At 37.5% G+C, this 23014-nt stretch overlaps 4 protein-coding genes across 12 annotated transcripts; 1 reads left to right on the top strand and 3 right to left on the bottom strand.

Moving 5' to 3' along the window:
* Positions 1-719: 719 nt before the first annotated feature.
* On the bottom strand, positions 720-3719 carry LOC143372527 (small integral membrane protein 14). 2 transcript variants are annotated; one of them, XM_076818772.1, is made up of 5 exons: positions 3579-3719; positions 2575-2686; positions 1917-1971; positions 1695-1840; positions 720-1588 (listed from the first exon to the last, which is right to left on the bottom strand). In XM_076818772.1, the coding sequence occupies exons 2-5, from the start codon at positions 2647-2649 to the stop codon at positions 1544-1546; spliced, it is 321 nt and encodes a 106-aa protein (XP_076674887.1). In that variant the 5' UTR covers positions 2650-2686; positions 3579-3719; the 3' UTR covers positions 720-1543. The 2 variants fall into 2 exon arrangements, with proteins under 2 accessions (XP_076674887.1, XP_076674888.1); XM_076818773.1 differs by having other exon boundaries at positions 2575-2692; positions 3579-3716.
* Positions 3718-19053, top strand: Orp8 (Oxysterol-binding protein-related protein 8). Of its 8 annotated transcripts, XM_076818760.1 has the most exons (19): positions 6468-6674; positions 7225-7509; positions 7984-8126; positions 8541-8582; positions 10403-10531; positions 12247-12299; positions 12386-12616; positions 12687-12831; positions 12900-13121; positions 13837-13991; positions 14078-14256; positions 14337-14514; positions 14620-14716; positions 14825-15021; positions 15093-15218; positions 15287-15535; positions 15613-15780; positions 16398-16573; positions 16650-19053. In XM_076818760.1, exons 3-19 carry the CDS (start codon positions 7991-7993, stop codon positions 16879-16881), a joined length of 2715 nt encoding a protein of 904 aa, XP_076674875.1. In that variant the 5' UTR covers positions 6468-6674; positions 7225-7509; positions 7984-7990; the 3' UTR covers positions 16882-19053. The 8 variants fall into 8 exon arrangements, 7 of the variants coding, with proteins under 7 accessions (XP_076674874.1, XP_076674873.1, XP_076674875.1 ...); XM_076818759.1 differs by lacking the exons at positions 6468-6674; positions 7225-7509 and adding an exon at positions 3718-3851; XR_013086299.1 differs by lacking the exons at positions 7225-7509; positions 16650-19053 and adding an exon at positions 16045-16119 and having other exon boundaries at positions 6466-6674; positions 16398-16524.
* Positions 3900-6397, bottom strand: Taf7 (TATA-box binding protein associated factor 7). The gene is made up of 7 exons (XM_076818771.1): positions 5888-6397; positions 5651-5779; positions 5322-5402; positions 4893-5259; positions 4451-4807; positions 4210-4379; positions 3900-4133 (listed from the first exon to the last, which is right to left on the bottom strand). Exons 1-7 carry the CDS (start codon positions 5972-5974, stop codon positions 4110-4112), a joined length of 1215 nt encoding a protein of 404 aa, XP_076674886.1. The 5' UTR covers positions 5975-6397; the 3' UTR covers positions 3900-4109.
* LOC143372524 (protein asteroid-like) lies at positions 18928-22627 on the bottom strand. The gene has a single exon (XM_076818766.1). The coding sequence runs from the start codon at positions 22489-22491 to the stop codon at positions 20209-20211; it is 2283 nt and encodes a 760-aa protein (XP_076674881.1). The 5' UTR covers positions 22492-22627; the 3' UTR covers positions 18928-20208.
* Between the last annotated feature and the right edge of the window lie 387 nt (positions 22628-23014).

Raw genomic sequence — 23014 nt, 5'->3', positions numbered from 1 at the left:
ACGTATAAAGTAACAAAGAAGATTTTCTACAGAAATTTTACATTAATTTTCATTTGTTCAGCGTAAAGTTCCACCTCTTCGAAGAAGACGGAAGGTGTATGTAGCATTTATCATGTTTTGTGCGTCGTTAGGTTACATAAGAAGAGTGTATATTGATTCTACGTGGTGAAAGGTCCTTAGTCGCATATGGTTTCATTCGAGACACGTAGACAGTACTCGATGTGTGTATATAAACTGTAAATATCGTGTCCATTGATAATTAAGCATAGCGTAATGTCTCAACTTTTCTTTCCGTGATAATAATTATAACGCAATGGTGATTAAGCAAATGGCAATGTAATAATGTTTAATCGAACAACGATGATGCTGTATTTTTCAACAAAAATTAAAAGTTTTACCAGTGGCTCGCGGTCCCAGGATATATCGATCTATTTTTATACAAAAGAGGCGAAAGAAAATGGAGATGGTGTAAAGTAAATCGCACGTGCTTAAGTTATCAAGAATATGATACGGGAATGTATAGCAGTGGATGAAATTCACTTTTATTACAAATGTCTTGTTCCGACATAAAAAACTCTTAACTTCTATCTTCAAGCTACTCTTTCTCCAGAGCTGAAAAATTCACGCGCTAACATTCTCTCTCATCGAACGGCTCATCTTTCAGTCGCATAGGACATTGTACTACTTTCACACAGGAGTAAATTAATAATATTCCGAACTATTCGAAAAGTTTTCTGAATACTCAGCATTCTTTATTAACATCAAACGAATTAGTCGTAATACTGTTATATCCGTGATTAGTTTCTTATCCCGCTCCCACTACTCCCAATAAAGAAATTGTTAGAATACCATATTATAGAGCCTATAACATAAAACGAAGAAAATACGCTACAAAGCATGCGTGAACAATGACGTTTCAAATATTTCGCAAACACGAATACAAAAAGAAATAAATAAGCGGACGCCAATACGTAACATACGTTTTGCTTTACATTTGAATTCGTCGTCGAATTCTAATTTACACTTCTCTGATAAAACGCTGAACCGAAAGTGACGTAAATACCGTGACGCAACATCGTCGCTGCGGTAGCGGTCGGTCAGGCTATATACAAAATATCGAAATGTCGAGACACATCCTCCTAGTAGTTTTCAAATCGCTGCGTGGCGACTCAATAAAATAGTGCGAAGTGTATTTAAGACCGATCACCGTAATTCGGTGCGTTATTGGATAAATGGACGCGCGCTCGTAAAATGCTGGCTTCCTCCGGTAATTTTCGGCGCAATTACTGGTAATTCATTTCCATCCTTGTTTGCGTGTTACGTTTAATGAAAATATCCTTATAGAATCTTTCACACATACTCCCGGCATGTGGTAAACGTTATCAATAAAACTAGTTTGAGGGTAGGGGGGAAGGAAAGTTATATAAATTTGATAAATTGTTAACCGTTATATCCCCTCTCTACTCCCTTTTCTGTCATCAGCTCAGCAGATTCTGCCATGAGAATCCACACGAGAATATATCGCGTTGTCGTACTGCAATCGTTAATGCGCCGTTGACGGTGGTGTAGGAGGATCGTCGGTCGAGTCCTAAAATAATCACGTGGCAAGCGATTACCAGTTTAAAGTTAACGGGCGACGAAGCTTGTTGCATTTAAATGCGAGCTTAGGTACGATTAAGATAACTAGCACTTACACGTCCGTTCTTTCGTTCCACGGTATTGTCACTCCTGAGCTGGCGAAGCGAGTTCGGTCTAAACGCGTACATAACGACGATGAACGCGATCATCAAGCAAGTCATGAGAAAGTCTGATGAAAACGAAACATCGCACGACTCCGGCACTGAAAAATAAATTGGGCGATTCAACGAGCTTGCTCAGCGGCTGGTAGTGCGTTGGTCAGAAACGGAGATACGTACGTCCCGTCGTGCTAAAACATTCTGTCTCTGTGCATAAGCTCTGGCTCTGTCGCAACTGGAACGATAAAAACAAACTGGTGAAGGAATTCTTGCGAATCTGCTTGGCGCGGCAGAATTTTTACAGATCGACCGTGAACATTGGCGTCCGCAGGGGGGGGGCAAAAGGGGCAGTTGCCCCTCTGGCTTTTGAGAAAAAATCGCTTATTTTTCAAAACTGATCTTTATATACTAAAAAACGGAATGTTTTTAAATTTTTAATTAAATTGGCGGCACTATAAAATTGGTTAAAAAAAGCAAGAGGGGTATATTTTTCTTTATCAGCACCCCAGAGTTGCTCCCCCCCCCCACTGGAAAAAAGTCTCCGGACGCCCTTGACCGTGAACTGAAACTTTGGATAATAGGGATCACCCTGTATGTACGCGAACGTCGTGTACGATCTCGTTAATGGCCAACTGGAGCGCCAATAATGGAAGGACCAATTTACAGATGGGGAAATGATACAACGGCAGAAGGAACTTTATTGGCGATTGCAATATTCCTTCCCTTCGCGACTAGTATAAGCACCGTTTGTTCTTACGAGCTCAGTAATTTGGGTACACAAAGTATCGAGTATTTTGCACGACACATTACTGACAAGAATTCAGTCTCCGTCACATACCATGGAAAGCAGGCGACGCATGGCCTCATGGTTCCATATGCATTCGCAAAGATCGAATCCTTCGTCAGACATCATTTATAGCCGAGTCTCTGCTCGAACGCGGGGTTTATATCTGGAACTGAAATAATGATTGCAGTGTAGCCCATGCACACGCTGCGTTGAGGGGGAATTGTAAGTTGTTACGAGCAGCAATCATAATTAGGCGTGTTTCTTAACGACTGTTTTAAATCAACGTAAAAAACGCTATGCTTCTGCGTGACGTACACTCGCGGATAGTTCTTACCGCGCAAGCATGCAATTGGGTGGCACGAATTGTACCAAGTGCCAGGTCGTGCCACATTTACAGAATGAATACACGATGATATATATATATATATATATCATGATTGCATATTGGCTCTAACGACGGATTTGGTGCAATTCCGTTTCGCGATGAGAGATAATACTTATCGGTAGCGGGCAGCGCGAAAGGAAACTTTTGATTTACAGTTAACCGCTATTTCCCGTTCCCTTATCGCAGTGCACTCGTGAAACCTATTGTGATACATACTTTTTACATAATCCACTGACAGTGTAGTACGACCTAAGCTTTACACTGTCAGCGATACTAATTTCTACCATCTGACTCGAAAACCTTGCGCCAAGGTCCTTCGGGCTATCGGAGTTCGTAGAAAACTTTACGCGAAACTTTGAAATGAAAAATGTTAATAATATTCCGGACCCGCGGAACTGCGATATTTACATTCGATATGTACGAAGAAAATTGTAATTTCGAACACAGCGCACGGGATGGTGTTCTGAAATGGGCATTTATCGATAAATCTATTTCTAGAAGTGAAATGTGGAATGACCATCGAGGACCACAATCGAGTAACGATTGACGGTTCGACTACTTAGCTCGTAAGTCGTTGACGTTACCGCCACACGAAAAAAAAAAACAGTAGTCGAAACAGACGTACATCGCGATGAACGAGAAGAACCGACCGAGGAATATCTTTACGTACCTTGCTCGACGCTGCGGAAGGGACAAGTAAAGTAGATTAATTAGTTTTTTAACGCGGTAACGTTTAACACTGTAAGGAAATACAGAGTTGCGCCGTATTTACATTCGACGCGAGCCAGCCATTACGCTTGTTGCCCTGAATCTCGAACGGCGCACAGTCGAACGGCGAAGCTGAGCCGTCATTGGTGCATAGGCGGCCAATCGTGGGGCACCGAATCGTTGCTCGGTGCATAACGCGGAATAATCGGAGCCTTGTAATGCACTTATGCCAGAGGTGGGTAAAACGCATGGAAAAGCGATAAATAATGGAAAACCGTAAATGTTTGATGTCGAATGTGTTTATATGTATTTCGAAAGATGTTTCTTATATATGTAACACTGCAGCTCTTTATTTACATTTTATATACATATTAACGATGCTATTTAACGTAAGTCACAACTGCATTTCTGTGTGTCGAGATGTTATGCTGGGAGTGAAAAAAAGCTTGTAGAGGACACTATATAGTTTTTACTTTTACTATAATTTTCACTGCTATTCTAACTCCAAGTTTTGAATCTGGAACAGAAATAAGTGTTTAATGCTTAACCGAATGAAACACCGCGGAAATTACGTGAATAGTCAGATCACGAACCTCTTGAACTTTCTGCATTTCTTGCGTTAGTAAGTTGTCCAATATTTCTTGGAATCTTTGTCGCAACTTCACGTTTTCAATGTTAGCGATTTCGAGTTCTTGCTGCTGCCTGCGTTGTCGCAACTCACCTAACTCAGCGTGTAACGTTGCCAGACGCGTTTGTAAGGTATCTAGAACATTGAGGCAGAATAAGTTAAAAGGCAGATCAGTTAAAAGATAAAATAAGAATCGCAATGAATACCTTTTGAAGCGGGTGCAGATGGCGATTCCGAGAAGCTGTCTGGAATAATATATTCCGAGTGGAACTGTTCCAGCTTCACTACTTTCGTTGGCGTTGTATCTACTGGTTTCTCTCCCTCTGTCTGACAATTATTATCACTCTGGAACATCTCTTTGCTGAATTCCGTAACGAGATTGCTGTTCGTTGTTGTGTTATTGATAGACCTCTCGGAATATGTAGCTTGCATGGAATTAGAATCCGACACTCTACTATCGGCTGAAAGTCGACTATTTTCGTCCAGTTCCATCACGTTTATGTTCGCTTCCTCGTCATCATCTTCGCTATCGCTCACCGGCTCGCCAAATATATCGTGCTCGGCTACAGTGAAACAACCAGGATGTACAGATTTAAAACATATACCTTATTCTCTAATTACTATTGTATAATCCTTTATACCACTCACCAACATCGAGACTTTGAGAAGTATTACCATTAATACTTTCCCTCTTAGTTTTCACTGTACCGGATGACGATACTTTACTCGGTTTCGTTTGGTCCTCGTCTTCGCATATTACCTCCCACTTAACATTAACAGCATCGTTATCTACCCTCAACAAACGCTTCACTTCCTTCTCGATTTCCGGAGCTTCCACGTACTTCTTCTTCAACGTTTTCCTGAATCTTCTGCGTCTCACGTTTTTAGCAGGAGGTGTTATGCCATGAGGCCATAGAAACTTCTTGTCTACCTTATTCGGATCTTTTTTCTTCTGCCTCACCGGAGACTCCTCATCCGTCGTAGTATGATCATCTTCTTCCTTACAGATTAACATCTACAAACGATAAACGTTATGTACAATTCTCATTCAACCTCTTTGATTACAAATTCTCTTACCTGACATATATCGGCAGTTTTGTAGAAACTTTTATTGTCGATAGTTTTCAAAGATTCCACGATCGTTGGCAAGTCGACGACCTGTGTGTGCAATATGTCCTCGTATATACAATGCTCAAGTACAAACAATTATGTTATGTTTTGTTTTATTGTTTTCCCGTGTTTTAAACAGGATTTTAAGCGCACCGGGAGAAAGATGATCTGCCATCTTTCCCCAGTACACCGCCCCGTGATGCTTAACTTCGGTGATCTAACAAGAACCGGCGTTTTCCATCACGGCTAAGGCCGCTGGTTACAAACAATTAAATTACCATCATTGTAAATCATACCTTCGTGTGTAGCAGCCAATGATCGAATCGAACCTCACCATAACGCATATCGCTTTCCAGTTTTATGCTGAGTCTATCCTTTAAGGGTAAACCAGTACGTAAAGTTTCTCGTAAAACTCGTGACGGTTCCTAAAAGCAATATCATTGTATTTGTAACACAGCCATTCCCTTATCGAGTTTTATAACGTACAAAACGATTTAGGTCACAATTACATATTTAATGAAATATAAACGTACCGGTGGTAGGCGCAAAATAAATTGGCTTTCCAATTCGACTTGAGGCTCACTGCGAGTTTTATAATCTGGATTTGGATGACGATTCATGATTCTCTAACCTTTACGTTTCGAATCGAACGCCAAGTAATAGTAAATCGCAATCAACTTCCTGCGTTTATCCGATTATCACCACAAGCTTATGACACTTTACAATTCACTCTTCGATTAAACAATTTACAACAAAACGACTCTGTAAAGTTTAAACAAAACGTAAAGCAACGCTCGTGTTCTCTCAATGCATTAGTAAACAGACTAACTTCAGTGAAGTTACTTCACTGAACTGAGCGTGATACGACCCTATAGATTAGAATCGATATGTTCCGAGTAGTAACGCGATAATCACAGATAAACGGTTAACTTGCATAAATCTGTTATCGTATCGCTGAAAAGGGAATCCGATCGTGTTAATTTATCCGATCCATTAAATTATTCCATTAGGAAAAAGCCGAAAGACCTATCTGCTTGTATCTGCTTCTAATGACGTCACTTGTGACGCAATATCTAACCAATGTCAGTATGTTCAATCGAAAATATATAGATAGCGTGTCATTTGGATTTCGCTTAGTTCTGCTTTGAACGTTACAACGAGTCGTTTCGATATTTTAGTCGCAACACTTCGATGTTAGCAGTTACATCGTATATTACGTAAAAGCCGGTTTCTGTAACATTTACACATTTATATACTTCCACTTAGTGCGACCGACGTGCGTGCGAAGATACACATGGGCATCAATATTAATAAGTTCCGGTAAATAAGCTCGCATCGTGGTCCTCCCGAGCGAACAATTGATATAATTCAGACCGTTCGCGCCGCTCTTCCAATCTGTGCCATTAATCGTGCAAAACTATCCATTTCCTTTCGCTTTCGTCCGTACACACTCTTTCTTTTAAACAATGTCGAGAAATGTACGTGCACGCTGCGCACTTGCATCGCTAATCGCGATCCGTCGAACAATTATTCACACGCAAATTCCTAAAATTCTTGCTGCACGGAATATCTCGCAGCCCCTCGATGAAATACATCCAGCTCTTTCGAATAGGACAGCAGGTTCCTGTTATCGTGAAGTATTTCATAAATAGATCGGATAATTGGTTCGATTGGATCGCGGTAATGGGAATAATTGCTTCATTTCCGCGGCAGAAAAGCTCGCGTTTATCTTTAAGAAGAGACTTCCCCTATCGCCTGTTCTGGTTCTACGTTTATTTATGTTGATAACCGAGGACACGCCAGCGGCTTTATTATACGCGGTGCGTTCTCGTTGTGAATTAATAACTCGGCTGGGTCCATATGTTTATAGTTAAGCTATAACAGCAAGTGATCAATGGAACATCGGACTTCGCGCTCGCGCCGTCGTGCTTCTGACGTCCGTCTATACTCGCTTTCTCGCTTCGAATGTTTGTAATTACATCAGTGAAAAGTAGCACGATCCGCAAAGTGCGTTGGACCACGGGATATCGGGATCGTGCATAATGGTCAACTTAACATTCGCTTCCTCGTTCGTCACCTTTTAATAGCTCTACCTCGCCGTAATTAATCACCGTGGTATATAAAGTATCGACTGGTCGAACCGTTCCGAAATCAGGTGAGTCCGCGGATGCTTTATATAATGCATTCTTTTCCTATCACTTCGCATCGAATCGCTCGCTTCGTGCAGTCAAGTTATCGATTTTTCCCAATTTCTATAGTACGTTGAGAGAAAGAGATAGGATTATAAGGTTCGTGTGCACATTGTAGCTAAAATCTTTCTCATTCTTTCGCGTTTCCTCATTTCGTTTACGCGCTGGGGTGTACCGCACGCAAAAAGACATAGCGTGAATCGTTAGCAGTAAAATGCAGAGCCATGTAGATATTTAAATGCCATTACATAGCACTTGACGATGACACGCATTACATGTTGCGTCCAACCGTGGTGTGACTTGTGCCATTCGTTTAATTGTAGTAATTAATCGCTGTTGGGTAATGCGCATATTAATTTCGTGCATTTATTTGTATCCTTCACTGTTATAGCACGTGTTCGCCGTAATTATGAATTCTGTACTGTTTCGATGTTCGACAGATCTATAATGAGTTCCCAACCAATCGTGGTACCTGGTGGCGATCAACGATCTCAACCAGAAACTCATTCTATGTCCGTTGGAAGCTCCACTGATACCTTCAAAACCATGACACCGCCAAATGTTAGCAGATCTCTTAGTAACCGTAAGTAGAAATTAAATTGTGCTACTTTCAAGTGTTATTTTCGTGTTATTAAAAACAGACATCTCGTACGAGTTTAAAGGGAAACCATTCGGCGAATAATGGTAGCGATCGCAGCATATTATTAGACATGAACTTTGATTGTATATTAGGACCTGTGTACGACAGTTATCTACCTAATTTCGAAGAGAAGCTACAAACCATAAAAATAATTGTTCACGTGACATAACGGTTTGTCAAAGCTTTATTTATCTGCTGTTCGTAACACCTTTCAATCTTATCTGTAGCTTCTTGAGCATTGGGAGAGATTTTAACATATATTTACATGTCTGGAGTATTATTAGCAATGGATATTCTTTTAATAATTTCACTGTTGTTGATTAAAGTATTGATAGCATAAATCATTATCATTTAAAGGTAGTAGTGACAGTGGATGTGGTACATTACCGAGTAAGCTAGGTAGGCTTAATTAATATGGATTGTGTGTATACAGTAGTGAGTCTCAGTATTAGAATCATGGAAATCAATAAGTAGATGTGTGTAATATATATATATATATATATATATATATGTATGTACGTATATATATATGTGTGTGTGCGTGTATAATACTCTATTTTGAGATTACGTGTATCATTAGTATCTCCACATTTTAAGGAGTCATTCTGGTAATCACGCCACAAAATTTGGCAATATTCAGGCTTTTTTTCTCAGTGAATGCAATGAATAACAATGTCCAACTTTCCTTCATTTATTAAGCTACTCGTAATGTATACGGAACAATTTTTTAAATAAACTTTTATTTGTGTTTTTCAGTGTTATCTGGAGTTCAAAATTGCGCCTTCGAAAAGAAATACCTCTCTGGCGGGAGTGTTTTCAGCTCACAGACTCATCTGAAACAAAAAAACCAAGCTGATTCTTAATCATTATGAGTACCGCTATCGCAGGTGCCAGAATTAGCCGCGTAAGTCAAAATTTAACAAAATCGCGCGCATTCAAACTTCAAGCTTCGAAATTTTCTATTTTTACTTGAAGTTTGAATGCGCGCGATTTTGTTAAATTTTGACTTACGCGGCTAATTCTGGCACCTGCGATAGCGGTACTCATAATGATTAAGAATCAGCTTGGTTTTTTTGTTTCAGATGAGTTTGTGAGCTGAAATCACACCCGCCAGTGAGGTATTTCTTTTCGAAGGCGCGATTTTGAACTCCAGATAACATTGAAAAAACACAATTAAAAGTGTATTTAAAAAATTGTTCCGTATACATTACGAGTTGCTTAATAAATGAAAGAAAAGTTTGACATTGTTATTCATTTTATTCACTGAGAAAAAAAAACCCTGAATGTTACCGAATTTTGCGGCGTGATTACCAGAATGACCCCTTAAGTAATTTCTTGTCTCGTCATTGTGTGTTGTTAAGTACTCTCGAAAATAACATTTATAATGTACAAATCAGTGGCATTTATCATTCAAATGTAATCGCCGTCGATATCATTATGTGTACTCTCATTGGATGTACCAGATTAACATAATACATCCATGCTGTTAGCGCATTTTTCACTTTCTAGTATATTGTAGTATGCGGCGTGACGTTTATTTATTCATGAGCTTGTTCGAAGAGTATTCTATGTAAAGTACGAAGTGTTGTATTCCTTAGTAATTGTAAATATGCCTAATGTGCAAAGCAGTTTGTAATATTTAGAAGTAGCGAATTTAGTGCATGCTTTAATTTTTACGAGAGTGATATTTTTGTACTTGCTTCATTGTTTTTATTAGCGTTTAGCAGGGTTTCTGATTAATTTAGATTGAAAATGAATTTTCCAATATTTATAGTGTAAAGCGACGCACGTCGATAGTACTATGCATTTTTGTTTATAGTGCATGTCACCTTTGTAGTTAAGTTATATATTTTGCATGCTATGTATAAACACTTCTTGATGCGAAAATTCTGCTTTTGCGATCCAAGAATTCGATTAAAGCGTAAAGCTGTAATGTACGTAATTATGAGTTATTGCAAATTCTGTCTTTGAGGATTAATGTTATTAACAGTTTGTGATTAGTGTCGCTAACACAAATGTGTACTTTAGAATGCAATATGGTGTATTTAATTTTAGTACTCTCTCTGTGTTGATCGTTAAATAGTTTATAGTAAAAGAGTTCAGAGAGTTTGTGGTTTCTAAAGATAGAGGTGTATACTTGAAAGATGTAATTTCATGAACTATTGTAAAGATATCGATAAACCTGAGTACCTGTCACTGAAAATAAACTGAATATATAGAACCAGTGGATCAACAACTTCGACGAAGCAGTGCTCAAGTACAGTCTGCAACATTACCTAAACTTCCATCGACAGAGTCCCTATCGACAAGTGTAAATTTAACAACTGCTGCACCTCCACTATCTCCAGGTATAAATAAAACGTTACATTAAATATCATAACGGGCGATAATTCAAAGTTTGGCCAGGTGCTTTTTTAACATTCTGTGTGAATTAATAAACCTCCCTACTCGTTCAAGCAGTCGATCAGCTGTAAGAAACTGCATTTTTTTGTTGCTTCTTTGGCTTACAACGTTTATCTATATACATAGGCGGAGGAAAGAAAGTTTACAACTTTTAAAATCGCATAACTTTTTTTAGGTTTCATCCAAACGGCATGAGTTTTTTTTGAGAAGCTAGAAGGATTAGTACGTTAAGCGACGTGTTTCGTCGCCTTTTTAAAGATCGCAAAATAAGGTCGAAAATCGCGAAATTCCCGAAATCAGCGATTTTCGAACTTATTCTGCGATCTTTAATTGTTTATAGCTCAGAGCAACGTTAACCGATTTTGATGAAATTTTAGGTATGCATATAACTTACTTCAATCTACAAACAGTTTTTTTTTAATTTTCATTACAGGCTCACAAAAAAGTTAAAAAAACGACATTTACTATTTTTTTTTGCTATTCCGACCAATTGCATTTTTTTTCAAAACAACGAATCCTGTCACTTAGCAAACTAATCCTTCTAGCTTCTAAAAAAACTCATGTCTCTTGGATCAATTCTAAAAAAGTTATGCGATTTTAAAAGATGTAAAGTTTTTTTCGTCCACCACTGTATGATGCATATACATATTGCAATCTATAATCTCTATAGTGTAGTCTGTATACATTGTATAGTCCTCTTTGGATGAGAATCTTAAACATGCCTATTAAATAGATTGTTATAAATATTAACTATAAGTAAATGAACAATACATTGTTATAATTATTATATATACAGTTTATGGTTCATAGACACTGTGTTAAAAGAGCGTATCGTTTTGTATATTATTTCTTTTGAATTTACGATATTAATTTGTAAAGTTAAATGGGTATACCATACAAAGTATATTCTTCATACAGATATAAAAACACTGGTAATCAACAATTACAAAATGCTAACTATGTTAGTGAATCTTTTGTTAACATACAAAGATAATATCTAAAGTACAGAGTTTGTATTGTATAGTTTGTAACAAATGAATTGTGCATCTTGGTTTTAAAGATTCTACAAGTCTCTAACTATGCGCTTTCTTATAGGACGATATAAGTTTCTTTCGTTATAAAAACGCAGAGACTGAACTCTCAAAGTTTGTTATGCGAATGTTATATGCTGGATCCTTTTTAAGGCTTCTAGTTTTAACCAATTGTAAATATCGGCGCTATCACGTTTCGCAAGAAGTTATACCAAAAAATTGCTGGATTAAATCAGTGGCAGTTTTAATACATGATCTCGCACTACAATTCACAATGTCATTTATCAATTTCTAGTAAATATTGTCGTTCACATAGTTTAATCGCCTTACACAACACATTCTAATGCAGAGAAGCTGATAGGAATTACCTTGTACCAGCGATGAACCAACATCGTATCATTAAGAAACAAATTATATTTAGTTCATTTGAAAGATTATCTGAAATTTTATAAGTATTAAATCGATCGACACAACGTAGCATTAATAAATAATTAATGCTTCCCTCTGTAACTTCCTTGATATATTAACAGCGGTTAGTTCCGTGATTATAGCTGTGGTTAATGTTGCATTTGGGTAATGTTAATCAAACAGTGCCTGATACAATAATCCCTGTAATTTATTTGTTATAGGGCTGCCTACAATGGGGGAAGCTAATCAAAAGACAGATAATGCATCTGATAAGGTACGCAATTGGGCTTCAAAGTGGGCTTTAACTTAGTTTCATAAAATATTTGAAAAGACTTGTTCTCATCTGCGTGTAATTTTCAGTCCATGGATTCTTGCAAATTAACACGGAAAGAATCGTACAAGGCTCAGCGAAAGAATTATCGAATGGAAAAGAAGAGAGTCGCCAATGAACTTTTAAGTTCATTTAAGGATCCGACCGTCATTGTGATGAGCGACTGGCTGAAAGTTCGCGGTACATTAAAGAGCTGGACAAAACTCTGGTGCATTTTGAAGCCTGGGTTGCTGCTACTGTACAAAAGCCCGAAAACAAAGGTGCTTATCTATATTATCCTAATTTAATACACTATATTGTTCAAGATTATCACCACGCCAATCATTGCAGAGTAATCATTGGGTGGGAACGGTGTTACTTAATACGTGTCAAGTAATAGAGCGGCCGAGTAAAAAGGACGGCTTTTGTTTTAAATTGTTTCATCCTTTGGAACAATCGATATGGGCTCCAAGAGGTCCTGAGAAAGAGGCTATCGGTAATTAAGAAACTCTCTATAAATTAAATATGGGATCTAATATTTTTCTGCAAATATATTTCCTTCAGGTGCTGTGGTACAACCGCTGCCAACTTCTTACTTGATCTTTAGAGCTCCTTCGCAGGCAGCTGGTAAATGTTGGTTAGATGCGCTTGAATTGTCATTGCGTTGTTCCTCTCTAATTGTACGTTCGACAAGCGCGATACCACGTACTCTACCGCACGATACTACAACAACTCACGAGACCCAATGGAGCGAAGCAGACTACGAAAAGCATTTCGATGATCACGGTAAGTTTCGCAAAGTAATGCTTTGCGCGATGTATATTCCATTTGATAAGCACAATCTTAAACTTACGTTGAACTGTTCTCTTTCCTTCATATGATTTGCTTAAAAGAAATTATATCGTCAGGCTTAAATGTATCTACTTCCAAAGACTCCTCTTTTATATGCACGTATACTGTACACACGAGTAGAATGAAAAGAATATGGATTACATTCGGAAGCATACTTAGCTAAGTTCTGTTCATAGAGATTATCGATATTAATCATACCATTATTATCCCTTCCCTCGCATTCGTCACCTCGAACACATGCTTTTAATACCCACAGTATATTTGTCTAATTATGCTCCCCGATCACCTACGACACCTCAGAGACGTTTACTCTCATGCCCGCAGCCATTTTCACTTTCTACGACAGATGATCCTAAAAGTGTTTGTCCCTCGCCGACTCCAATGTTTCAACAGTTGTACCATGCAGTTGCCTATTGGGATAAGCAATTTCGCGACAAGTCCCCTGTTACAGATACAGAGATTATTACCCTCTCGAATTCTGTGGGAGCATTTGGAGACGGTGATGTTTATTCTGTCTCCGACTTTGAATCTAGTGCCTCCAAACTTATTCCATCTTCCACGCGACGCATGACTGTTCCTTCTATACATGTCCTTCAGTATGACAACCCACAAGTAGTAACGCTAGATCCTCTGCACTCCTCACACACAGACTTGGACGACATTAGTCAACCAGAAAATGGAGCTGTAGCCGATGTAGAAATCAGTGCCTCTGACAGCGAGTCCGAAGGATCGGCCAAAGAGGATCAACCCGAGACGATCGACGAGACTCCTTACGTTGCCAATGAGAACGAAGTTCTCGGTGCGGTAAGATAAATCGTACTACCTTACGCATCACGTTTACAGTTAAAACTAGCCTGTGTAAAACATCTGTGCGTATAATCGTGATGTAGACTGGGGAAGTGGTCGCAGAATTACAGGAAGAGCAGAAGTCTTTAATATGGTTCCTGATGAAGCAAGTCCGACCAGGCATGGACTTGTCGAAAGTGGTCCTGCCGACCTTCATCCTAGAACCCCGTTCATTCTTAGAGAAGCTGGCTGATTCCTATTACCACGCGGACTTGTTATCCCGGTAAGTATAAATGTTCATAGACCCTGACGAATATCTACGTACAATTAGGCATGTATATGCTTTATATTTTGCGTTTACAGAGCAGTAGTGGAAGATGATGCATTTACACGCATGAAAGGCGTCGTTAAGTGGTATTTGTCTGGTTTCTACAAGAAACCTCAGGGCTTGAAAAAACCGTATAACCCGCTTTTAGGGGAAACGTTCCGCTGCTATTGGCAGCATTCTAATGGTTCTAGAACTTTCTATATAGCCGAACAAGTATGATTTCTTACATTCCATGCAGTTTCATCATTTTTCATGCATACAGCTATAAGTGATTCTGTTTTAAAGATTCTTTAAACCGCTTGTATCACGTTTTCATAGCTGTCTCATCACCCACCTATATCAGGATTTTACGTAACGAACCGACAAGATGGATTTACTATTAGCGCTACGATTATTGCCAAGTCCAAGTTTTATGGTAAGCCGATAAAAGACGTGCTTTGTCACAGACTTTAAACCAGCATCGCAAATAATTGCACGCGCGAGGAGTATCAGATACCTATTCTCATAGAATCCTTCTTCTCAGGAAATTCGACATCGGCGGTTTTGGATGGCGTTGCAATATTGACGATGTTACCCAGAGGAGAAGATTATACCATGACTGTACCTTACGCTTATTGTAAAGGTATTCTTATGGGTACGTTGTCCATGGAGCTAGGTGGAAAGGTTCATATAAACTGCGAGAAAACGGGTTACCATGCCGAATTGGATTTTAAACTAAAGGTAACTTACCACGTTATTTTAAATAAAATCGAAGTTGTAAATGGAGAAATAAATTTCCACCTCTTCCATAGCCATTCCTGGGTGGCGCAGAACAAATGAATCAAGTCGTAGGAGCAATACGTCTTGGCAAGGAAACTCTTGCTAACGTGTCGGGGTATTGGGACGGTCAGATTGTGATTACTGATAAGAGGGCGGGGGTACGTAGAGTACAAGTGCCGGCCATAAGTCCGCGATAAGTTCAATTAATATTCCACTAATCTTGCAGCAAGAAACCGTATTCTTCAATCCGACTCCAGAAGTGCGTAAAAAGAGATTGAAGAAGTACACCGTACCTCTGGAGCATCAAGGACCATGGGAGAGCGAGAAGTTGTGGTACGACGTTACGCAAGCGATCAATCGAGACGATCAAGTCGCTGCCACAGAGGCGAAGACCCATTTGGAGGAAGCCCAAAGGGACCGTGCTAAGGAACGGAAATTTAAGGGGCAGGAGTGGATCCCTAAATATTTCGTCCAGGTACGAAACATTAGTTTGAAATTTTTAAATTTCACGGAAGAGCAAAGGCTTTTGTTAATACCATTTTCCGTCGCTAGGATATTATAACGGGTAATTGGGTGTATCGGCATGCAGATGTTCGACCGTGGGATTCTAGAAACGACGTGGTGCAGTACGAACAGGATTATATCGTTCGTACGAAAACTAGGCACAAGACGCCAATTATGCGCACTGGTAGTATAGTTTCGACCGACCCACAATCACAGGTACAAGAATGAGGAAGTTAATTGGCAAGATGCATGTTTGTATTGAACATACACATATGTACTAATAGTACTGAAACCATTTCGTTGAATCGTTTAACTGCATGCTAAAAAATAGTACTTATTATGCATGCTCTATTATCTTGCTGTTTATAGTATCCAATAGACTTGAATACGAGCCTATTGGAAATCTCAATAAACTTTGTTTCATTTAACAAAACATTATACGCTTACTGACGTTCATTTTTCTTCTTGCATTTTTTATAGAGTTAATATTATATCTGTGGTTATACACCTTGCTTTTAACATCCGCAGTAGAGAAGTCAAACACTTCGTGTTCAGGTATATGTCACCAAAGATTTTACATTCTTTTTGTAACATTCCCAGCGTGCTATTTTACTCGCAGAATTGATAATATCCTTATTTATTAATTTATAAAGCAATGGGATATGCTAATTTTAAAATCCATTTATATTAGCGGTCGATTAGCTTGTTCTAGTAAGAGTAACATAAATGTATAATCACTCTACAGTAATGGAGAACAGAATGTACACTCGTGTTTAACGTACTCGTAAAGTTAAACAATTATTGAAACGGGGAATTGTATTCTTGCATTACAGATTCCGCTTCTTCAAGCCGAATCTCGTTCTTCGCTCTCTGTATTGAAGTCTTCGAAAAGACAATTGTCGAACAATTTACCATTAACAGCGACGGTTCACGATTCTGGGAGTTCGTCCGCAGAGGTACACTCGGATTCTAGTCAGTCGGTGGGCAAAAGAAAGCGTTCTACAGCAAGGTGGGGCTTGTAGCATTGCCTAGTAACAATCTCTCGTAACAGCGTTTATAGGAAATGCTTCATTTTTTTTTTCTAGAATAATAAATATTATTAAGGAAGTAGAGCGTCAAATGTTGGAATACGGGGACAAGCTGAATCACATACAACATGTAATAGAGCAGCTCGCCAGAAAGCAAAGAGAACAGGGTGACCAACATCATAGTATAAGTATGTTGAAGAGCTTCATAGACACGATTCTTGTTATTGTAATTGTCTTTTCTGTACAATACTTTGTGAAAATATGGAACGAAGAGCCCAGCGGAGGTTGAAGAAACAAGGTGAGACCGCAGCGGATATTTTATAGCGCGAATATTATTTATCTTCTCTCGATTCGAATTATCAGCTTTTATCTGAGAAGCCTTAAAAGAATTGGGGAGATCCTAAGACTTAGGTGCCCAATTTACACGCGTTTCCGGTGGAGGCAATAAAGTACGTTGTTTTGGTAGAATATTGCTAAAGAATAGAATAAAGAATTCAGAGATTTTATGGAATATCTGTAATCGCAGTGCAATCTTACTTTATTTATGGTATTTAAAAACTTTAGTTATTGCTTTTTAGGGATAACGTTTCTTTCGAACTCACAGTTGTGGAGTTAGTTTTCTAGCGATTAGTTGGAGAAAAATCTCTTACAATTAGTCGGCTCGTTAAATTAATCTCGCAAGTGTTGAAGGGTAAAATATAGAAGGGATTGGATCGGCAATTTCTTTGAGTTTATCATGTACATAATATTTTATGCGATAGTGCACAGATTATGATATTTATTCAAAGATCTTAATGATGTTGTAGTCCTTACTGCAATCGCTCAATAGTGAAGTGTAATGATAACACATAAGATTATTGTAAAGATATAGCAACATACATTATTATAAATTTAATTATGTTATGCTGAACTACGATAACTGTGAATGAAGAAGGGCTAATTGCAGTTCCGAGTTAAATGTAATATAAATTTTACAATAATTATCTAAGAAATCATAACTTGGGAATATTACTACATAGCTGATTATCACTATTGTTATTGATTAGATAATCGATAATGAAATAAGGGACAAATATTAACATCGACTATTCAATACAAAATTACGTCCAAAATTTTGATAGAGAGCTTATAGCACGATTAAATTTGCTGAGCAAAAGAATATACAATTTATATTAGCGATTGTGCATCGAGTCAAGTATTCTGTTCGATTTTTTTTTACATTAGCACACGAAATATGCATGATGCTTTAATTTAATGCTTCCATAATGTATTTTAATCGTAAATCTTTACTAATTGCAATTATTCGTTCCTCCGTGCATGCCATATACATGCATTAATAAATAAATACATTTTTCACTGGTAATAGAAAGTCACTGCGAATATTATACAAACTTATTAGCGACTGATAATTATCAGCAAATCTAATTTCATCTGTCTTTATTTCGTATTACATTTTGAAATTTCTTTAACGCGTTAAATGGTGATAAAACATTCCTTAATCGTTGAAATCTCTATTTACGTCAAGTATGTATTTCGCGCCACTTAGGACACTGCAATTAGCATATTTAAGTCATTATTGGGGTAAAAATATACACGTATAAGTTTTTTGCTATCGTCATACAAAATGTAGATTAATGAATTTTGATGTATGGCTTTTTACAATTATAAATTATCGGATCCAGTAAATTTCATCCAGAATCATGAAACACGGCCTTCTTAATTAATGTATCTCATTCTGCACAAAGATTATTACGATAGAATTTCGTTTATATTACTCTTAACACCTACTCTTCCTTCGAGATGTCTAATTATAATTTATATTTATAAGCGATTGAAAAGGGTCAGAGAAATAGAATAATCCAAATAGAGTTAGGAATACAAAGAAGCGCATTGTCAGCTTTTATTACATTTCCTATGTGATGTTATCGAAACATTATTACTTGTAATGTTTACCCATAATCCAAAATAATTTCTGTAGAGTACCTGATATTTTTCTAATGTGATTAATTTAAGTCTTACCCCCCCGTTATGAATCGCAATGTTATAACTGTTTTAAAATGCCCCGTGATCTTATTAATCGTTTCATAGTTTACCGTGTTTACGTTATTAATTTTCTCCAATAATCGTTTCTGAATTCTTATTTGTTCGTCATAGTTTTTCACTGCATATCTGTTTAATGATATGCAATTCGCTAAGACCGTCAGTCGGAAGTAAAATTGCAGGGAATAGATAGTTACTGAAATATGTTGAAAATTCTAGATATAAATATTTCATATAAATTAAAAAGATTATATAAATGGTCAATGCATCGCAGCTCTATTAACATGTATATATCTTTTTAAATGTTTATATCATTTCGGTTAATTATATACACTAAGTGCAGACAAGTATTGTAAGTAATATACATACATATGTATATATACATATATAATACCATGACAAATAAATAACATTTGAAAACCGTGCCCAACTCTCTTTTCCGATAAAACGACACGTTTGGTATTTTCGGTTCTAAATTTTACAAAACTTTCTTACTGGCACGCAGTGGTCATCTTTTTCTTAAAACCTTCCGTAAAACGGACCTTTCGTTCTAAAAGAAAGCAATAATGTGCTCCGAAGAACAATGTCCACACAGGAAAAATTTTAATTCTTATACCACAAAGTGTAACGCGGACGTTAACAATGACGGTTTGTACAATTCACGTAAAACGTTTATTATAAGTTTCTTGACTAGCTTTATTCCTCGGCTTCACCCGAAATTTAGATTCTGATTTTATAAAAAAAAATTGTTTAGTTTTTTTTTATGAAAATGGTCACATTCGCCTGGATTTAGTCAGGCCTAATGAGCTGAAGCACATTTCGTAATCCTAGAGTTTATCGTTCGAAAGTTTTTAGGCGGCAGACAAACACACAAACATATAGAAGCTTTCTGATTTATATATTAAGCTACTCTTAACGTGTATTTCATGAAATGCATACAACATAATATATAAAATTGTATTAGATAGGAGCCATATTCCAATAACCCCGCAAATGATCCGTGCAGCAGTGAAGAAATTGCTGTTGTGTAAAGTTTATGTAAATTCAAATCTCATCGGTGATTATCTACGTCGCAGTTACCCAGTCGATAGCAACATAAAAACGTTTAACGAGGAGTTAAGTAAAAAACTGGACTGCGCTGTGCGCGTTGGTTTGATAATAAAGCATGGAGAAAATGCATATTGCCTACCTACCCTGCGGCAGGAAGCAAACAGACTCGAAAGAGCATTTACAGCGTTCTGGGAGAAGTACAATGTAATTATGGATTTCGTGATTTAACTTATTATATGTTTACAATCGGCGATATTCGTTATTCACCTGCGTAGCACAATAAGTCGCGTGCTTCACGGAACAGAGGGCAAGGTAACAGACGGCCGACTCGCAAAAAGAGCACAAAGTATTTCGACTGCAGTGAAAATAAATGATACGAATTTTCATGGAAGAACAATGTCTTTGTATACTGTTAGTACATCCTTATTCCATAGATCTCCTATAATTAGATTTTACAAAATAAATATGTATACGATTTCGCAAGTTTAAATAAACGTTTCTGCCGATCATAAAATACACTCTGCTATTATATACAGTTCAGCAGAGAGAAAGGATTATTTGCATCATAAAATTTCGACTCCTGCAGACTATCATCCTCCACGGTAATATGTTCGGTGACCCTTCCCTCTTTGTGTCCGGCTGACTTTTTTTTACGTTTACTCATTTTTTTTGGTTTTCTGTAGGAATTAGTTTCTAGGGGTGTTACTTTCAACAGAAGTATATTAAACAGTCTGAGAAGGCTCGGAGAATTCTGGAAAACAGTCTTTATGTATCCTTCAATGTTATGGCGAGTTATAAAGTTATTGCACAGGTTGTACAATAGAGTGCCGTTGAATAAATTAGCGACCTTAATCTGTGTATAAGGGTATCCTAGGAGCGCATTCAGATGCATAGTGTGTATCACGCAACTTTGAAATTCTGCGAATGTATGAACGATAGATCTGTTAAATTTCTTTGGGTTTCTATGTAATTTTCCATCCATCGCGAAATGGGATATAAAGAAAGGCGCTGCGAGCAAGCAATCATCGTCATCAATCCCGTTGTAGGCTTCAATAAGCTCAACGGTCATTGAATAGGATGGATTATAATTGCACGCTTTCCTGTTCTGTTGCACACTTTCAATCAAGTGGCCATACTTGGTCTGAAAGTTATGCATAAGTCTGTGTTTCCCAATCCTCGAGTCTATTATATTGAACAACATACAGACGAATACAGCATACATGTAACATTTACGTGATTCGTTAGGCTCCTGTTGTTTTATCCAATACTTAGCGCAAGCAATGTATAACATCCACTCCGGTGGAAATTCGTTTATGCATTGTTGGTCCGCGATTTCTAAAGTGTCGTTTAAAATTTCTCTTCTAATCGTTAATGGAATCTCTCTAAGATTGGACAAAGCTGGAAGTTTATAAGATAATATAGTATCTGTATCATCCAGCGTATATCGTGCAATTTTGTTGCAGTTCCTAATCATGTAATTCATAGAATCTGCCTCGTCACTGATGCCTGATTTCAGTAGTCTATATATAACGCTGATAATTTTCAAGCTGATTACAATGCTCGAAGGGCGACAATAATCTTCCACTTGTACTGGACAAACGTATAAGCATCGCATTATTAGATCCATGAAGTATTCAGGATATCTGGCCATGAGAAAGTCGTTTATAAACCATTCAGGCAAATTATTAACGAGTGCATTATTGAAACATTCGGACTCTTTGAAGTTTCGTATGTCTGAATCTTCTTCATCTTCCTCCTCGCTGGTTTCACAGTCCCCTCTATCGCAGGTTTCTTCGATGTACGTTAAGTTATTTACATCCTCGTCTAATTTGAAAACCCTATTTACAGAGTGCGTAGTTACTCTAGCAACATATTCTCTTGAGAAACCCAGTGGAACGAGTATTTGCGCAGACGCATTTGTATAAACATTTATATTAGTCTCTATTATATTTAATATTCTCTGTCTCTTTGACTTTGGTAATCTACATAGAATACCAATGATAGCTTTGTCGAGAGTATATTTACTCAACCAAATAAAAGTTGCTTCTATACGACATTGCTGTTGATTAAGTCTCCTGCCTGTTACTACTCTCAAGTTCAAGTGCTGGAAGAAGTTTTTAAACATACCGTTGTCTATGTAGTCATTTCCTAATAATACTGCAGCTAGTGGCAACATGGATTGATCCAAGCCCCTGAATGAATTCAGTAAATGTTCAACTCGATAGACTTTACAACACTTCATGTAACCTTGTCCATTCGGGCACTTTACTATGTTCTTCTCCAATGTATCGAACGGTACATATAACGTTCCATAAATGTAGAAATCTGAATCATAACTGAGTACGGGGCAATTTAATATCCTCGCTACAGCGGCTATAGCGTTGTCAGCTTCAAATAAGCATTGTACGTGCCGAATATTTTTCTCCCTTATAACATCCTTGAAAACTTCCTTGATTATTACAGGAAAGAATTTCAGTCTCTGATTAAAAGGGGTAAAAGAAGAGGCTACACGAATCTTGTCTTTGGTTCTTTTAATGACTGTTTGCAGTTTCTTATCTTCGCAACCACCGTCGATCAAAACCAGCGGTGTTATGTTGCATTTTAATAGGTCATCAAAGAAATTGGACACATATTGCGCGTATTTGTCATAATCACCACCGAATGCGCAGTTACACTTTGCGTACAAAATATATATTTGACAACCGATACTGTTACCGTCTATTACCAAGTATGTATCGTGCAGTTCGTAATATTCCAAATAACGATCTGAACGATTATTTATAAAAGTTGTTAAACCTTGAATACCCATTTTAGAATTTTCTTAATTCTACTTCTCTTTCTTTCAATATCACAATCTGTGTTGTTTTCAGTTGCTATATGTTGGATACTCATAGTACTAATACTACAGCCGGCCGACTCTAATAGCGAATTCGGTAACTCGCACTGACTCTGCACTGGTGCAAGAAAATGACTTGAATTGGTTGTTTCTGATAGAACCGAAGATAGCTTTATTAAAATCAACCAATCCAAGTCATTTTTTGGCACCAGTGCAGAGTCAGTGCGAGTTACCGAATTTGCTGTAATAGTAGCCGTGCTATACAACGTGGCAACACCGCTCATGTGATCGGGAGTACTATTTTCAATAGTAGAGTTTTGTACTTAGCATTATAATTAAAGTTATTTTGTGATATAAAATTATACTAATATACCGTATTTTTTTATTAATTATGTATAAGCAATACATAAATATCATAACTATAGTAAGTAGAAGTAATACAGTAGTATACTATTATTTACAAACGTATATATTTTGTGGATTCTTGGGTTAGTTT

The sequence above is a fragment of the Andrena cerasifolii genome, chromosome 8, assembly GCF_050908995.1.
Source record: "Andrena cerasifolii isolate SP2316 chromosome 8, iyAndCera1_principal, whole genome shotgun sequence".
NCBI lineage: Eukaryota > Metazoa > Arthropoda > Insecta > Hymenoptera > Andrenidae > Andrena > Andrena cerasifolii.
The sequence above is the reverse complement of the archived record's forward strand: the minus strand, read 5'-3'. Positions and strand labels throughout refer to the sequence as shown.

What these genes read in the sequence shown, in the direction of transcription:
- LOC143372527 (XM_076818772.1), bottom strand. Translation starts at nt 2,649, where the DNA reads ATGATGTCTGACGAAGGATTCGATCTTTGCGAATGCATATGGAACCAT. An exon ending in TGCGTCGCCTGCTTTCCATG is followed by an intron (nt 1,972 to 2,574) that starts GTATGTGACGGA and finishes TTATCGTTCCAG; the next exon opens with TTGCGACAGAGCCAGAGCTT. An exon ending in ATGTTTTAGCACGACGGGAC is followed by an intron (nt 1,841 to 1,916) that starts GTACGTATCTCC and finishes TTTATTTTTCAG; the next exon opens with TGCCGGAGTCGTGCGATGTT.
- Taf7 (XM_076818771.1), bottom strand. Translation starts at nt 5,974, where the DNA reads ATGAATCGTCATCCAAATCCAGATTATAAAACTCGCAGTGAGCCTCAA. An exon ending in TTATTTTGCGCCTACCACCG is followed by an intron (nt 5,780 to 5,887) that starts GTACGTTTATAT and finishes TATTGCTTTTAG; the next exon opens with GAACCGTCACGAGTTTTACG. An exon ending in AAACTGCCGATATATGTCAG is followed by an intron (nt 5,260 to 5,321) that starts GTAAGAGAATTT and finishes TATCGTTTGTAG; the next exon opens with ATGTTAATCTGTAAGGAAGA.
- Orp8 (XM_076818758.1), top strand. Translation starts at nt 6,649, where the DNA reads ATGGGCATCAATATTAATAAGTTCCG. An exon ending in TGCCAAGTCCAAGTTTTATG is followed by an intron (nt 14,717 to 14,824) that starts GTAAGCCGATAA and finishes CCTTCTTCTCAG; the next exon opens with GAAATTCGACATCGGCGGTT. An exon ending in CGACCGACCCACAATCACAG is followed by an intron (nt 15,781 to 16,397) that starts GTACAAGAATGA and finishes CTTGCATTACAG; the next exon opens with ATTCCGCTTCTTCAAGCCGA.
- LOC143372524 (XM_076818766.1), bottom strand. Translation starts at nt 22,491, where the DNA reads ATGGGTATTCAAGGTTTAACAACTTTTATAAATAATCGTTCAGATCGT.